This window comes from Tamandua tetradactyla, chromosome 12, assembly GCF_023851605.1.
Source record: "Tamandua tetradactyla isolate mTamTet1 chromosome 12, mTamTet1.pri, whole genome shotgun sequence".
Classification (NCBI taxonomy): Eukaryota; Metazoa; Chordata; class Mammalia; order Pilosa; family Myrmecophagidae; genus Tamandua; species Tamandua tetradactyla.
The window spans coordinates 97,636,014-97,652,871 of record NC_135338.1 but is presented as its reverse complement, the minus strand read 5'-3'; the positions used below and the strand labels follow the sequence as shown (position 1 = coordinate 97,652,871).

At 37.4% G+C, this 16,858-nt stretch overlaps 1 protein-coding gene across 2 annotated transcripts in view; it reads right to left on the bottom strand.

The window, feature by feature from the left end:
• Positions 1-16,858, bottom strand: part of TICRR (TOPBP1 interacting checkpoint and replication regulator) — a 71,381-nt gene that overhangs the window by 4,561 nt on the left and 49,962 nt on the right. For both annotated transcript variants that reach the window (XM_077124173.1, XM_077124172.1), the window contains exons 16-19: positions 12,101-12,191; positions 3,167-3,228; positions 1,111-1,245; positions 365-522 (exon numbers count right to left, since the gene is read on the bottom strand). In XM_077124173.1, coding sequence (XP_076980288.1) covers positions 365-522; positions 1,111-1,245; positions 3,167-3,228; positions 12,101-12,191 — 446 coding nt within the window. The remainder of the gene's footprint in view (positions 1-364; positions 523-1,110; positions 1,246-3,166; positions 3,229-12,100; positions 12,192-16,858) is intronic.

Sequence of the window (16,858 nt, the reverse complement as noted above, 5' to 3'; positions counted from 1 at the left end):
GGTCTGTAACACAGGACTGGATGGAGTGGGCACCTAACTGAATAGATGAATGATTACTGTATGTTTCAGAAAGACATTTACACAAGGTAGAGTTTAAATGGTAGGTAAGGCCAAGAGAGATGAGATCATCTCTATCTCCTCCCACAACCTTGGCCTCAGCCAAACCTGCTGCTTTAAGCCTCCACCTACCTCACAATCATTCATCTGAATCCACCCCAATCCTCCCAAATCTCTACTATCATGGTTCTGCATTATAATACTATATTATTACCTGGCTTTCTCTTCCCTAGTAGATGCCATGGGGCCACTTAGCCATGTCTGTGTGTCTCCCAAGATTATTTTGAATATTGCAGAAATTTTATACCTGATAAGCCGTAAATGTCTCAGAACCAAATGTGTTTCTTGAAGGCCTTTGAATTTGGGCTGAACTCTTCTCTGAGGGGCTGATCATCTCAGACACTGCACCAAAAAAAAGCTTCTTGGGAGACCGAATACTTTGGGCTGGAAAATGTTTTCTTTGCTCTGCAAGTCATAAAAAGTGAAATTTTTTTCCCCCTCAACTTCAGCCTTCCCAAATACACACAAAAAAGAAGGTGATTTCTTTAGAGCAACTGGAGGATAAATTCTACCTAATTATGTCAGCCACTGCCATGATTGCCTTCTTGGACCCTGATAAGACTGCATGTCAGTCCCAGCCCAGACGTTAGGACAGCAGGCAACTAAAATGACTTAATTTGTAAATATAAATATTAAAATACATATCTGATAATGAAGAATAAAGAACATAAAAAAAAAGATATCCCTTTCCACCTAGGTTGCCCGTGGGTAGGATACAGTCATTTGGTGGGAATTATGGGTGAACTGGGATTAACCCCACTTGAGTGAATGAGTGACCTCTAATGACAGTGAGGACAGCCAGCCGTGGGAATCCAAAGGGATGAATATAAATCGTGGCAGGAATTTTCATATAGTCATCATCCTGAACTCCAGATAAATAGACCTGCTTCTTCAATGTCAAGAAGCGAGATGTCAAATTGCATATTTCTTTTCTCAAAAACAGTTCCCACTAAGTCAGCATGGACTTGAAAGACAGGTGGGTCGGCATGTTACCTGAACTGTCTAGATGGAATGAGTGAACTCTTTGCATGCTTCGAGACTTTGGCTGAGACACAGAATAGAAGGAGCCAGAATTTTTCCTGATAAACGACAATTGCTTGATTCGAGGACTCCGTCTCAAACAGATTTCTATAAAACAAGAACCATAGTTAGTAACCACAGAGAAGTACAAGCTTGGCATTATCTCATATTGTCAGAAATGGGTAAAGTTTATGTAATACCGAGTACAAGGTGGAGATTCGAGACAAACTATTGGCCTTCAGAGATGTCCGAATTGTATCAAGGCTACGAGAGGTTTAATATTTGGCCTCAAAGAACAAAGGAATGTCAATAATGCAGGGTGTTGAAATATATGGTAATTCATATCTTAAAACTTCAGCTTAACTTTAACTTGAGTGTGAGACTAAAGCAAACAATGTTTATTTGGTACAAAATTTATATTTTGACCAGTGTATTTCCTAATATAACTTATATAGGCAGCTTAATTGAACACTATACGTACATGGAACCTTGAGTAGGGCATGAGATTTTGTTGGTTTGTCCAGAGTGATGCCTCGATAAATCCCAGAAGGATTTGAACAGTAAATAAAAAAGTATTTGCAATGTCCCCTTCGGGGAATGGTGAGAAAGGGGGAAAATTCAACTTCCCCAAGTGGAGAATTCTTGATATTCTCACAAGCAGTGGGGACAACCAAAGCAATAGGATGAACCCTCAATCTTGGAGTTTGTTCATATGAAACTAAACCCCACAAAGGATAGGCTAAGCCTACTTAAAATTAGGCCTAAGAGTCACCCCAAAAGAACCTCTTTTGTTGCTCAAATGTGGCCTCTCTCTCTCTCTCTCAGCCAACACGACAAGAAAACTTACTGCCCTCCCCGTCTCTATGTGTGACATGACTCCCAGGGGTGTGGACCTTCCTGGCAACGTGGGACAGAAATCATAGAATGAGCTAAGACTCAGCATCAAGGGATTGAGAAAACCTTCTTGACCGAAAGCGGGAAGAGGGAAATGAGACAAAGCGTCAATGGCTGAAAGATTCCAAACAGAGTTGAGAGGTTATCCTGGAAGTTATTCTTACGCATTAAATAGATATCACTTTTTTAGTTAAGGAGTAACAGAGAGGCTAGAGGGAACTGCCTGAAAATGTAGAACTGTGTTCCAGTAGCCATGTTTCTTGAAGATGACTGTATGATATAGCCTTTGCAATGTGACTGTGTGATTGTGAAAACCTTGTGTCTGATGCTTCTTTTATCTACCTTATTGACAGATGAGTAAAACATATGGATTTAAAATAAATAAATAATAGGGGGAACAAATGTTAAAATAAATTTAGTAGATTGAAATGCTAGTGATCAATGAAAGGGAGGGTTAAGGGATATGGTATGCATGAATTTCTCCCCCGTTTTCTTTTTATTTATTTTTCTGAATTGATGCAAATATTCTAAGAAATAATCATGATGATGAATATACAACTATGTGATGAAAAAAAAAGAATGTTCATATTGTATGTTGATTGGTTTTATTAATAATAATAATAATAAAAATATATGGCTTCAGCAAGGTTCAAAAAACACTGGCCCACTTGACTGTCATTTTCAGATATCTCCTAAATCACACCTTTAAGCATAGTGTGAAAAAAGGTGTATAGTATGACTTCTGTAAAAACAAAAACAAAACACATACTCACACACATACACACAAATATATGTCTTCTGTATGTTACATATATTTTATAGAATAATACTTATAAGAATATACACTAAAATATTAACAAAATATTTCAGAATTTTGGTATTATCAATTTTTCAAATTTTGGCTTCTCTGTATTTTCTGAGTTTTCTACAAGAAACATGAATTTTTTTGAATAATCAAAAAGAGAAATTTGTTTGTAAAATCCCCTCTTTCATCATATAGCTTCTCAATAAGCCATAGCACACAGGAGTAATCATTTAGCTTTCACTCTCAACACCAGGTTTATTGGATAAAAACATTTCTTCTCCAGAAACTTGATAAAATGCAAAAAATAAATGAAATGCCAGTAACGCTCACCGCTGTCTCCTTTCTCAGGGGACTCTTCAACAGTGTCAATATCAGGACCAGGATCTGAGGACCTGGATGGAGGAAGGACAGGGAGGAGGACAAGGACTGTTCCACATCACTCTAATTTAACACATTAAAGAAAGGGAGAACATCTCACCTAACAGGCAACAAAGATCCCAGGATTTGATAATACTTGTATTGGCAAGCACTCTCATACATTATCGTCAAGAGTGAAAATGGTTAGAACTTGTTTTGCAAAGTGACTTTATGACATCAAAAGTAATTTAAAATATGTACCTTTTGAACCATCAATTTTACCTCTAGCAATTTATCTTATGGATGAACCTGCACAGGGTGTAAAAATATGTACACAAATAACGTCAAGATGGTGTTTTGACTCATGTTGAGTGAAATAAGCCAGATACAGAAGGATAAATGTTGTATGATCTCTGATATGCAATAACCAGAATATGCAAATTTATAGACAAAAATTAGATTACAGATTTTCAAGGGCAGGGGAAGAAAGTAAAGGGAAGTCGCTGCTTAATGCACAGAGTTCCTGTTTGGGCGATGGAAAAGTTTTAGTAATGGATGGTGGTGATGGTAACATAACACTGAGAGTGTAATTAATATCAGTGAACGGTATACCTGTAAATGGTTTAAAATGGAAAATTTATGCTGCATATGTTCCCACAATAAAAATTAAGGAAAAAAAACATAGAAAGGTTGTATCTTGATGAGATAAAGTAGCTGCTCTTCTCTCTATTCCTCAAATAAGTATCACTAAAAACCTTGATATAAAACAAACATAAGACTCTGAAAGGTGGAGAAGGCAGACTGGCTAAGGACTTTGGGACTCAAGGAAAGACAGGGTAGTAGGGTTTCTGAGCTTTCTTTTTGTCTCATATATCTCAGACTGGAGAAGCTGATAACCCAGATACACCAACAGATGCAGACCAAAAAAATCTCTAAAAAACCTGACTCTCTACCTAAAGGACCAGAAAGGGGCAGCCTAGAAAGACAAAACTTAAAGACAATAATCTCCCTATTCCAAACCAACTGCCATGGAAAAAATAGTGGCTTCACTGCCACCTCGGTCAGCAAAGTTTGAGTGGGGGATTTAGACTTCCACCACCCTTTCCCAGCTGTAATGAGGCTGAGTGAGAGGCCAGACAAAGAGTACGACTATATGATTGGATTCCACATATATAAAACCCAGAAAATGTTATCAATAGTGACTGACAGATGATCAGTGGTTGCTGAAGACAAGGAAACAGGGAGGAGCAGGAGGAAAGGATTACAAAGGAGTACAGATAAACTTCTGGGGCTGACAGATATGTTCACTATTTTGATTGTGGTGATGGTTTCACAGGTGTATAGACGTAAAAATGTACCAAATTTTTCAATATGTGCAGTTTATTGGTAATGAACTATACTTCAGTGAAGTTTCTAAAAAATAAGTACACAAAGTAACAGTTAACCATATTCTACTACTTTTGCAATATAATTTTTAATAGTGAAATTTGTAGACAACTTAAATAGCCATTAAGAAATTAGTTAAGGATCCAGGTCCAAGATGACAGATTAGTGAGGTGTGGAATTTACTTCGTCCTCCAGAGCAGCTAGTAAACAGCCAGGAATAGTACAGAACAATTGGTGGGGCCACATCAGTGAGCAGACACACAGCATAGCCCAGTCTGGACAAGCTGGACTGGCTGCGAGCCCCCCCAGAACCATGAGTCTCCCAAGCCGTGGTGGTTGGTGCCCCTCCCCAACAGGCTGCTTCCCAGAGGGTAAAGGAAAGGGACTTTACGAGCAGCAGGGGCTGAGCAAAAATCGAGGAATTAACTGTCCACTTCGAAGAACTAGAGAAAGAACAGCAAACTAACCCCAAAGCAAGAAAAAAATAATAAAGATTAGAGCAGAAATAAATGAAATTGAGAACATGAAAACAATGGAGAAAATCAACAAAACCAGAAGTTGGCTCTATAAGAAGATCAATAAGATCGATGGACCCTTAGCGAGGTTGACAAAAAGAAGAGGATGCACATAAATAAAATCAGAAATGGAAGAGGAGACATAACCACTGACCCCACAGAAATAAAGGAGGTAATGAGAGGATACTATGAACAACTTTATGCTGATAAGCTAGACAATGTAGATGAAATGGACAACTTCCTAGAAAGACATGAACAATCAACATTGACTCAAGAAGAAACAGATGTCCTCAACAAACCAGTCACAAGTAATGAAATTGAATTAGTCATTAAGAAGTTCCCCAAAAAGAAAAGTCCAGGACCAGATGTCTTCCCATGTGAATTCTACCAAATATTCAAGAAAGAATTAGTACCAATCCTGCTCAAACGCTTCAAAAAAAAATTGAAGCGAAGGGAAGGCTACCTAACTCATTCTATGAAGCCAACATCATTCTCATACTAAAGGCAGACAAAGATACTACAAGAAAAGAAAATTACAGATCAATCTCTCTAATGAACATGGACGCAAAATCCTCAATAAATTTCTTGTGAATCGAATCCAGCAGCACATTAAAAGAATGAAACACCGTGACCAAGTAGGATTCATCCCAGGTATGCAAGGATGGTTCAGCATAAGAAAACAATTAATGTAATATATCATATCAACAAATCAAATCAGAAATACCACATGATCATCTCGATTGGTGCAGAAAAGGCATTTGACAAAATTCCACATCCTTTCTTGTTGAAAACACTTCAAAGGATAGGAATAGAAGGGAATTTCCTCAACATGATAAAGGGAATATACGAAAAAGCCACAGCTAACATCATCCTCAACGGGGAAAAATTGAAAACTTTCCCCCTAAGATCAGGAACAAGACAAAGATGTCCACTATCACCACTGTCACTCAACATTGTATTGGAAGTTCTACCCAGAGCAATCAGACAAGAAAAAGAAATAAAAGGCATCAAAGTTGGAAAGGAAGAAGTAGAACTCTCACCGTTTGCAGATGATATGATACTATATGTCAAAAACCCCGAAACATCCACAGCAAAACTACTAGAGCTAATAAAAGAGTACAGCAAAGAGGGAGGTTAAAAGATCAACACTCAAAAATCTGTAGTGTTTCTACACATGAGTAATGAGCAATCTGAGGGAGCTATCAAGAAAAAAAATTCCAGTTGCAATTGCAACCAAAAGAATAAAATATTTAGGAATACATTTAACTATGATACAAAAGATCTATACAAAGAAAACTACAAGAAATTTCTAAAAGAATTGCTAAAAGAAATAAATGGAAGGGCATACTGTGTTCATGGACTGGAAGACTAAATATAGTTAAGATGCCAACTCTACCTAAATTGATTTATAGATTCAATGCAATTAAAATCACCAAAAATGTACTTTTCAGAAATAGAAAAACCAATAACCAAATTTATCTGGAAGGGCAGGATGCCCTGAATAGCTAAAAATATCCTGAGAAAGCAAAACGTTGGAGATCTCATACTACCTGACTTTAAGGTGTATTATGAAGCCACAGTGGTCAAAACAGCATGGCACTGGCATAAAGATAGATATACTGACTAATGGAATCAAACAGAGTGTTCAGATATAAACCCTCTCATCTATGGACAATTGATCTTTGGCAGTCAAGCCAACTCACCTGAGACAGAGCAGTCTCTCAATAAATGGTGCTTGGAGAACTGGATATCCACAAACAAAATAATGAAAGAGGATCCATATCTCATACCCTATATAAAAATTAACTCAAAATGGATCAAAGACCTAAACATTAGATGTAAGACCATAAAACTTTTAGAAGAAAATGTAGGGAAATATCTTAAAACCTTATAATAGGAGGCAGCTTCCTAGACTTTACACCCAAAGCACAAGCATTGAAAAAAGAAATAGAGAAATGGGAACTCCTCAAAATTAAATACTTTTGTGCATCAAAGAATTTTGTCAAGAAAATAAAATACAATGGGATATAATATTTGGAAATGATATCTCACATAAGGGTCTAATATCCAGAATATATAAAGAAATTGTTCAACTCAACAACAAAAAGACAAACAACCCAATCGCAAAATGGGCAAAAGACATGGACATCCCCTTCTCTGAAGGGGAAATACAAATGGCTAAAAGGCACATGAAAAGATGCTCGACTACCCTGGTATCAAACCACAAATGAGATATCATCACAAACCCACCAGAATGGCCATTATCAATAAAACAGAAAATGACAAGTGCTCGAGAGGATGTGGAGAAAGAGGCACAGCTATCCACTATTGGTGGGAAAGTCAAATGGTACTACCACTGTGTAAGGCAGTTTGGCAGTTCCTCGGGAAGCTAAGTACAGAATTGCCATATGATCCAGCAATAACATTGCTAGGTATCTATTCAGAGGACATAAGGGCAAGGACACAAAAGGACATTTGCACACCAATGTTTATAATAGCAGCATTATTTACAATTGCCAAGAGATGGAAACAGCCCAAATGTCCATCAACAGATGAGTGTGGTATATACATACGATGGAATATTATGCTGCTGTAAGAGAATAAAGTCATGAAGAATGTAACGACATGGATGGACCTTGAGGACATTATGCTGAGTGAGATAAGCCAGAAACAAAAGGACAAATACTGCATGGTCTCACTGATATGAACTAACATTAATTAATGAACTCGGAGAATTTCAGTTAAGAGCAGAGGCCATCAAGAGATAGAAATAGGGTAGATATTGGGTAATTGGAGGTGAAGGGATACAGATTGTGCAACAAGATTCAATGTAAAAATTCAGAAATAGATAGCACAATACTACCTAACTGTAGCACAATAATGTTAGTACACTGAATGAAGCTGAATGTGAGAATGATGGAGGAAGCCTGGGGGCACAAATGAAACCAAAAAGAAAGATAGACGATAAAGACTGAGATGGTATAATCTAGGAATGCCTAGAGCGCACAATGATAGCGACTAAATGTACAAATTAAAAAATGTTTTTGCATGCGGAAGAACAAAGGAATGTCAATATTGCAGGGTATTGAAAATAGATGGTAATTCATATTTTAAAACTTTAACTTATGTATGAGACTAAAGCAAAAAATGTTTGGCACAAAATTTATAGTTTGACTAGTGCCTTTCCTAATATAACTTATATGGACAGTTTAACTGAACACCATAAGTACATGGAACCTTAACTAGAGCATGAAATTTTGTAGGTTAGTTCAGAGCGATGCCCCGATAAATCCCAGAGTGATTGAACAGTGAATAAAAAAGTATTTGCAGTGCGGGCCACAGTGGCTCAGCAGGAGGAGTTCTCCCCTGCCATGCTGGAAACCCGGGTTCAATTCCTGATGCCTGCCCATGTACAGAAAAAAGTATTTGCTAAATCCCCTTGGAGGAACAGCGAGAAAGGGGGAAAATTCAGCTTCCCCATTTAGAAAATTTCTGATATTCTCACAAGCAGTGGGGACAAACAAATCAATAGGCTGAGCCCTCAATCTTGGGGTTTCTTCATATGAAACTATCCCCACAAAGGATAGACTAAGTCTACTTAAAATTAGGCCTGAGTCATCCCTGAGATTCTCTTTTGTTGCTCAGATGTGCCCTCTCTCTCTCAGCCAACACGACAAGGAAACTCACCACCCTCCCCCTCTCTACAAGGGCCGTGACTTCCAGGGATGTAAACCTCCCTGGCAATGTGGGGCAGAAATCCTAGAATGAGCTTGGACTCAGCATCAAGGGATTGAGAAAACCTTGACCAAAAGGGAGAGAAATGAGACAAAATAAGGTGCCAGTGGCTGAGACATTCCAAACAGAGTTGAGAGGTTATCCAGGAGGTTATTCTTACGCATTATACAGATATCCCCTGCTTAGTTTAAGGTGTATTAGAGAGGCTAGAGGGAAGTGCCTGAAACTATAGAGCTGTGTTCCAGGAGCCATGTTTCTTGAAGATGACTGTATAATGATTTAGCTTTTGTAGTGTGACTGTGTAATGGTGAACATATTGTGTCTGATGCTCTTTTTATCTATGGTATGGACAGATGACTAAAACATATGGAATACAAATAAATAAATAATAGGGGGAACAAATGTTAAAATTGAAAATATATAAATTAGGTAGATGGAAATACTAATGGTCAATGAGAGGGAAGGGTAGGAGGTATGGTATGTATGAGTTTTTTCTTTTTTTTTGTTTCTTTTTTTCTGAAGTGATGCAGATATTCTAAAAAATGATCATGGTGATGAATATACAACTTTGTGATGACATTGTGAGTCATGGACTGCCTACCATGTATGGAATGTTTGTATATTAGGAATGTATGTGCTTATATGGTGTTTTATCGATTAAAAAAATCAGTTAAATTATGATACATCCATATTACAGAAAGTTTAGAAGTTGTTAAAAAAAGGGTTGATTTCTATACACACTGATATGAAATGATATTTAAGATAAGTGGGGAAGAAAAAGCATAGAACTGTAAGGAATGATTCCATTTTGGGGAAAATGAGGAGATTTATTAATTCATTCTTAAAATATTTATTGACTAGATGAAATATGATTGGCCACAAGTTGATAATTGTTGACGTTGGCTTATGCACATATGGGCCTTCATTATAAGAGTGAATGGTCTCATATATGTTCAAAGTTTTCCATAATAAGTAATTTTTCAATCTATATGGATTGAGCTTCTCTTACTATGTGCCTAGCAGTGGGAATAGAATAGTGGACTAAGACAGAAAATGTTCTTGCCTTTTGGAATGTTTATTCCAGTGGGGGATTAGTGTAGGATAAGACAATAAATAGGTTAACTTTAAAATAAACAAGATTACTTCAAAAAGGTGGTAACTGCTCTGAAGGAAATAACAGAGAATGGTGCTAAAGAGCGTTGGTATAATGAGGGGATTGGACAAGCCTGTGCAGGGGCATCAAGGAGGACCCTGCGAGCAGCTGAGATATTGGCCAAGACCAAAACAGTAAGAAGGGGAAGAGCAGTGCAGGCTGAGGGCACAGCTAGCTCAAAGGCTCTCGGGCTGGATCGAGCTCGAGTATAACAGAACGGCTGAACAGAGGAAATGAGGACAGAATGGAAAAACTGAGGTTGGACAAGCAGTTCATAAGAAGGAGGCATGGAAAGACATTGGAGGTTTTACACACAGGAGAATCTGACCCAAATTAAAACCAGAAGATTACTCTGGCTATGTGAAATGAATGGATTGTGGGGTGGAAAGAATAGGAGACCAGTTAGGAGTCTATAATACCCCAAGTAGGAGAAAAGTACCATAAAATATATGCTGTCATTTACTAATAAACTGATTTTTAGTGAAAAGTACTGTGATTCACCCATTCGTGGACCAGACTGCAGTGGAAATACACTAGAACTTAGACAATAGCCAAAAGACGAAGCAACCCAAGAATCCATCAAAAGAAGAATGGACAAACAAAATGTCGTGTATATACACAATGGAATATTATTTAGCCAAAAAAGAGGAATGAAGTTGTGATACATGCAACATGGATGAAATGTGAAGATGTCATGCTGAGTGAAATAAGCTCCCCACAAGGACAAACATTATATGATTTCACTGATATGAAGTAAGTAGAATAAGCAAATTCGGAAAGTCAGAAACTAGAATACAGGTGACCAGGGGCCAGGGTGGGGACAGGAAATTGGGAGTTAATACAAAATGGATGCAGGGTTTCTGCTGAGGTGATAAAAAGTTTTGGTAATGAATGGTGGTGATGGTAGCTCAATATTGTAAATGTGATTAACACTGCTGAATATATATAAATGTGGTTAAAATGGGATGACTTAGGCTGTACTGAATATATGTTAATAGAATAAAAAGCAAAACCACGGGACAGTGCAATACAAAGAGTGAAACCTAATATAAACTATGGACTATAGTTAACAGGATAATGTTTCATCAGTTGTAATAAAGGCACCACACTAATGCAAAGTGTTAACAATAGGAAAAATTGCGTGTGAGGGGTGGTGGTGTCAGTTTGAATCTGTGATGTACCCCAGAAGAGCCAAGTCATTTAATCCTCATTCAATATTGCTGGGTGGGAGTGTTTTGATTATTCATGGGGATGTGACCCACCCAATCGTGGGTGGTAACTTTTGCTTAGATGGTTTTAATGGAGGGGTGTCTCCACCCATTCAAGGTGGGGTTGTTTACTGGAGTCCTTTAAGAGGAAACCATTTTGGAAAAAGTTTTAGAGCTTAGGCAGCCAGAGACCTTTGGAGATAAACTAGCAGACATTGCCACGTGCCCTTCTAGCTGAGAGAGAAACCCTGAATGCCAATGGCTTTCTTGACAAGTATCTTTCCCTGGATGTCTTAGATTGGACATTTCTATAGCCTTGCCTTAATTTGGACATTTTTCCAACCTGAGAACTGTAAACTTGCAACTTATTAAATTCCCCTTTTTAAAAACTATTCCATTTCTGGTATATTGCATTCCAGCAGCTTTCAAACTAGAACAGGGGTCCTGGAAACTCTGCATTTTCTGCATGATTTGTCTGTAAACTCACAACTTCTCTAATAAAAATTTTAAAAATTAAAAAAAAAACCACAATGGATAGAGTCCGTTGACTTTTTTTTTAGATTCTGACATCATTTAAGCTATAGTAAGTTATGTATTATATCTGAACTTCAGTTCCTTTATCTATAAAATCCACACAATATTTGTTTCCAGGGTTATGAGGTTCAAAAGAGGTAATATATAAATGAAACATGCTTTATAAACTTTGAAATGCCATATAAATATATCTTATGCTACCTTATAGCATTACTACTGTTAAGCTGAATAATATGTTATTCTCTAGCCCCTACAGGGAGTTCGCAGAACACTCTTTGTTTATAAGCAATGCAACTAAGACTTAAATATGTCAAGAAAAGATAAGCTGTGGCCCCCAAAATCGTTATAAAGAGCCCTGAGTGACAATGTTACCCACCTGCCCTTGATTTGTCTGTGAAGCAGTCTTTTGGAGACTTGCTTATGTACTGGAGTCTCTGCCACACTCCTGGTCAGCAGTTTATGATAATCTAAAACATAAAAACAGCATAAATTATAAATTTCATTTAACCTTATTAAAAATCAAGAGCAAAGCAAAGGTAACAATTTGAACTTTTCTATGGCTTATTAATTTATCTGGAGTAGACTTAATGGTCTTTGCTTCTAGAATAGGTTACTAGCACTATTAGAGATTAAAGTGAGTTAAAAATGACTAGAAAAAGGAATGATATCAGCAGGAATGGTGGAGTAAGGACCTTCAAACTTTCCTCCATAAAAGCAATGACAAGAATGACCAAAATCAGCTTTTTTAGAACACTGGAAATTAATGAAAGGCTTTCAACAATCCAGGCAGTGTTTCTTCAAGAAAAGCAGCTGAAACAATGAGCTTTGTGTCACTTTAACTTTAAGCATTACCCTCTCCCTGGCCTGGGAGCCTTAAGAATCAATAGCCTTGTAATCATGTTGAAAACCAGCAGCCTAGCAACTTATGGTTGGGGTAAAACAGAATTGGGGCTCCTACAAAGCCCAATTCTTAGATAACTATCATTATTGGACAGGTCTGGCAGTTTCTGGAAAATCTCATCCAAGAAGATTGTCTTCATATGACCTGGCTCAGATTCCACCCAATGCTAACAGCCTTTTACCTGGAGACATATGTAAATGTAAGCAAGAGCACAGCTAAACATCAAGGCTGCAGGAAGTGGTGAGAACAATTGGGGCAAACAACAAGCTGACTAAAACCTTAAAAAACAGGGAAATGAGTTGTGCAAGTGGGCTTTGAAAAGCTCAGGCATATTCCTGGGAATCTGAAAATCCATAAGCATGTATACAGCCAGCTGTGTTCAGGAAGACCTGAGAGGGCCCTTAGCTGCCACCTCTGGCTGCCCTCAAGGCTCTGGGCCAGCAAGAAGTGAAGGCTAAGGTGCAGGTGTAAACTGTACGCATGAGTGTTGAAGATGTGTCCCAACATGCACAAATGGCAAAGGCTGGGAAACTTATCAGTTCTAGGCATTTAAGGACATCTCTGTCCAATCATTAACTGACCACTAAGTTAACCCGGCAGAGACCTCAGTGGCCATACATGACAAAGAATAAACTTTACAGAATCCAGGAAAGTCACTAAACAAACAAATAGCAGCAGGAGCAGCAACGACAACAACAAACCTGGGAGGAAAGGGAACTCTGATTTTCAGAGTTGCCTCCTTGTATTATTTAATATATTACATAGATATACTGTTTTCATAAAAAATTACGGAAAGTGCAAAGAAACTAAAAAGTATGGCCCATTTTCAGGAGAGAAAAGCAAATAGAACTGTCCCTAAGGAAAAGCAGACATTGGGCATACTAGACAAAGACTTTAAATCAGCTATTCTAAACACGTTTTAAAAACTAAAGGGCATAAAAATTGGAAAGGAAGAAGTAAAACTATCACTGTTTGCAGACGATATGATACTATACGTAGAAAACCCAGAAAAATCCACAACAAAATTACTAGAGCTAATAAATGAGTACAGCAAAGTAGCAGGCTACAAGATCAACATTCAAAAATCTGTAGCTTTTCTATACACTAGTAATGAACAAGCTGAGGGGGAAATCAAGAAACGAATTCCATTTACAATCGCAACTAAAAGAATAAAATACCTAGGAATAAATTTAACTAAAGAGACAAAAAACCTATATAAAGAAAACTACAAAAAACTGCTAAAAGAAATCACAGAAGACCTAAATAGATGGAAGGGCATACCGTGTTCATGGATTGGAAGACTAAATATAATTAAGATGTCAATCCTACCTAAACTGATCTACAGATTCAATGCAATACCAATCAAAATCCCAACAACTTATTTTTCAGAATTAGAAAAACCAATAAGCAAATTTATGTGGAAGGGCAGGTTGCCCCGAATTGCTAAAAACATCTTGAGGAAAAAAAACGAAGCTGGAGGTCTCGCGATGCCGGACTTTAAGGCATATTATGAAGCCACAGTGGTCAAAACAGCATGGTATTGGCATAAAGATAGATATATTGACCAATGGAATCGAATAGAGTGCTCAGATATAGACCCTCTCATCTATGGACATTTGATCTTTGATAAGGCAGTCAAGCCAACTCACCTGGGACAGAACAGTCTCTTCAATAAATGGTGCCTAGAGAACTGGATATCCATATGTAAAAGAATGAAAGAAGACCCGTATCTCACACCTTATACAAAAGTTAACTCAAAATGGATCAAAGATCTAAACATTAGGTCTAAGACCATAAAACAGTTAGAGGAAAATGTAGGGAGATATCTTATGAATCTTACAACTGGAGGCGGTTTTATGGACCTTAAACCTAAAGCAAGAGCACTGAAGAAGGAAATAAATAAATGGGAGCTCCTCAAAATTAAACACTTTTGTGCATCAGAGAACTTCATCAAGAAAGTAGAAAGACAGCCTACACAATGGGAGACAATATTTGGAAATGACATATCAGATAAAGGTCTAGTATCCAGAATTTATAAAGAGATTGTTCAACTCAACAACAAAAAGACAGCCAACCCAATTACAAAATGGGAAAAAGACTTGAACAGACACCTACCAGAAGAGGAAATACGGATGGCCAAGAGGCACATGAAGAGATGCTCAATGTCCCTGGCCATTAGAGAAATGCAAATCAAAACCACAATGAGATATCATCTCACACCCACTAGAATGGCCATTATCAACAAAACAGAAAATGACAAGTGCTGGAGAGGATGCGGAGAAAGAGGCACACTTATCCACTGTTGGTGGGAATGTCAAATGGTGCAACCACTGTGGAAGGCAGTTTGGTGGTTCCTCAAAAAGCTGAATATAGAATTGCCATATGACAAGGACTTAAGGGCAAAGACACAAACGGACATTTGCACACCAATGTTTATAGCAGCGTTATTTACAATTGCAAAGAGATGGAAACAGCCAAAATGTCCATCAACAGAAGAATGGCTAAACAAACTGTGGTATATACATACGATGGAATATTATGCAGCTTTAAGAGAAGATAAACTTATGAAGCATGTAATAACATGGATGGACCTAGAGAATATTATGCTGAGTGAGTCCAGCCAAAAACTAAAGGACAAATACTGTATGGTCCCACTGATGTGAACGGACATTCGAGAATAAACTTGAAATATGTCATTGGTAACAGAGTCCAGCAGGAGTTAGAAACAGGGTAAGACAATGGGTAATTGAAGCTGAAGGGATACAGACTGTGCAACAGGACTAGATACAAAAACTCAAAAATGGACAGCACAATAATACCTAATTGTAAAGTAATCATGATAAAACACTGAATGAAGCTGCATCTGAGCTATAGGGTTTTGTTTTTTTTTTACTATTATTACTTTTCTTTTCTCTATATTAACATTTTATATCTTTTTCTGTTGTGTTGCTAGTTCCTCTAAACCGATGCAAATGTACTAAGAAACGATGATCATGCATCTATGTGATGATGTTAAGAATTACTGAGTGCATATGTAGAATGGTATGATTTCTAAATGTTGTGTTAATTTCTTTTTTTTCTTTCAGTTAATAAAAAAAAAAAAACCTAAAGGAAATCATTTCTAATAAGTACAGGAAAGTGTAAGCAAATGATCTCTCACCAAATAGAAAATACCAATAAAAAACAGAAATAATAAAAAAGAACCAAATAGAAATTTTGGCAGTCAAAAGTACAATAACTGAAATTAAACATTTATTAGAGGGGCTCAACAGCAGATCTGAAGTGACAGAAGATAAATCAACAAACTTCAAGTAGGTCAACTGAAATCACCCAGCCTGAGGACAAGAAAGAAAAGCGAGAAGGAAAATGAACAGAGCCTTAGAGAACTGTTGGACTCCGTTGAGTATACTAACACATGCTTAACAGGAAACCCAGAAAGAGAAAGGGACAGAAAGAACGTTTAAAGAAATATTGGTCGAAAACTCCCCAAATTTGGGGCGGGCCACGGTGGCTCAGCAGGCAGAGTTCTCGTGTGCAATGCTGGAGACCAGGGTTCGATTCCCGGTGCCTGCCCAAGAGAAAAAAAAGAAAACTCCCCAAATTTGATAAAACACTACCCACCCAAGAAGCTCAATGAACTTGAGGTAAGATAAACTCAGAGATCCATACCTGGGCACACCATAATCAAACTGTCAAAAGAGGAAAAAGAATCCTAAAAGCAGCAAGAGTAAAAGCAACTCATGTAAAAAGATCCTCGAAAAGATTAAGAGCTGATTAATCATTAGAAACCATGGAGGCACCCACAGGCAGGGGTACACCATATTAAAAGTGCTGAAAGAAAAAACTGTCAACCAAGAATTCTTTATACGTTGCCAAATACATTCAATGGGGAAAAGAATAGTCTCTTCAACAAATAGTACTGGGAGAACTGAATGAACACAGACACACCATACACAAAAAAATAAGTCAAAATGGATCAAAGACCTAAATTTAAGAACCCAACTATAACAGTTTTAGAAGAAAACATAAGGTAAAATCTTCTAACTTGTGTTAGGTAGTGATTTCTTAGACTTCACACCAAAAGCACTAGTAATAAGAGAAAAAAATAGATAAATGGGACTACATCAAAATGAAAACCTTTTAGTGTATCAAAGGATTTTATCAAGAAAAGAAAAAGACAAGCTATAGAATGGGAGGAAATATTTGGTAGTCATCTATCTAATAGTGGTATAA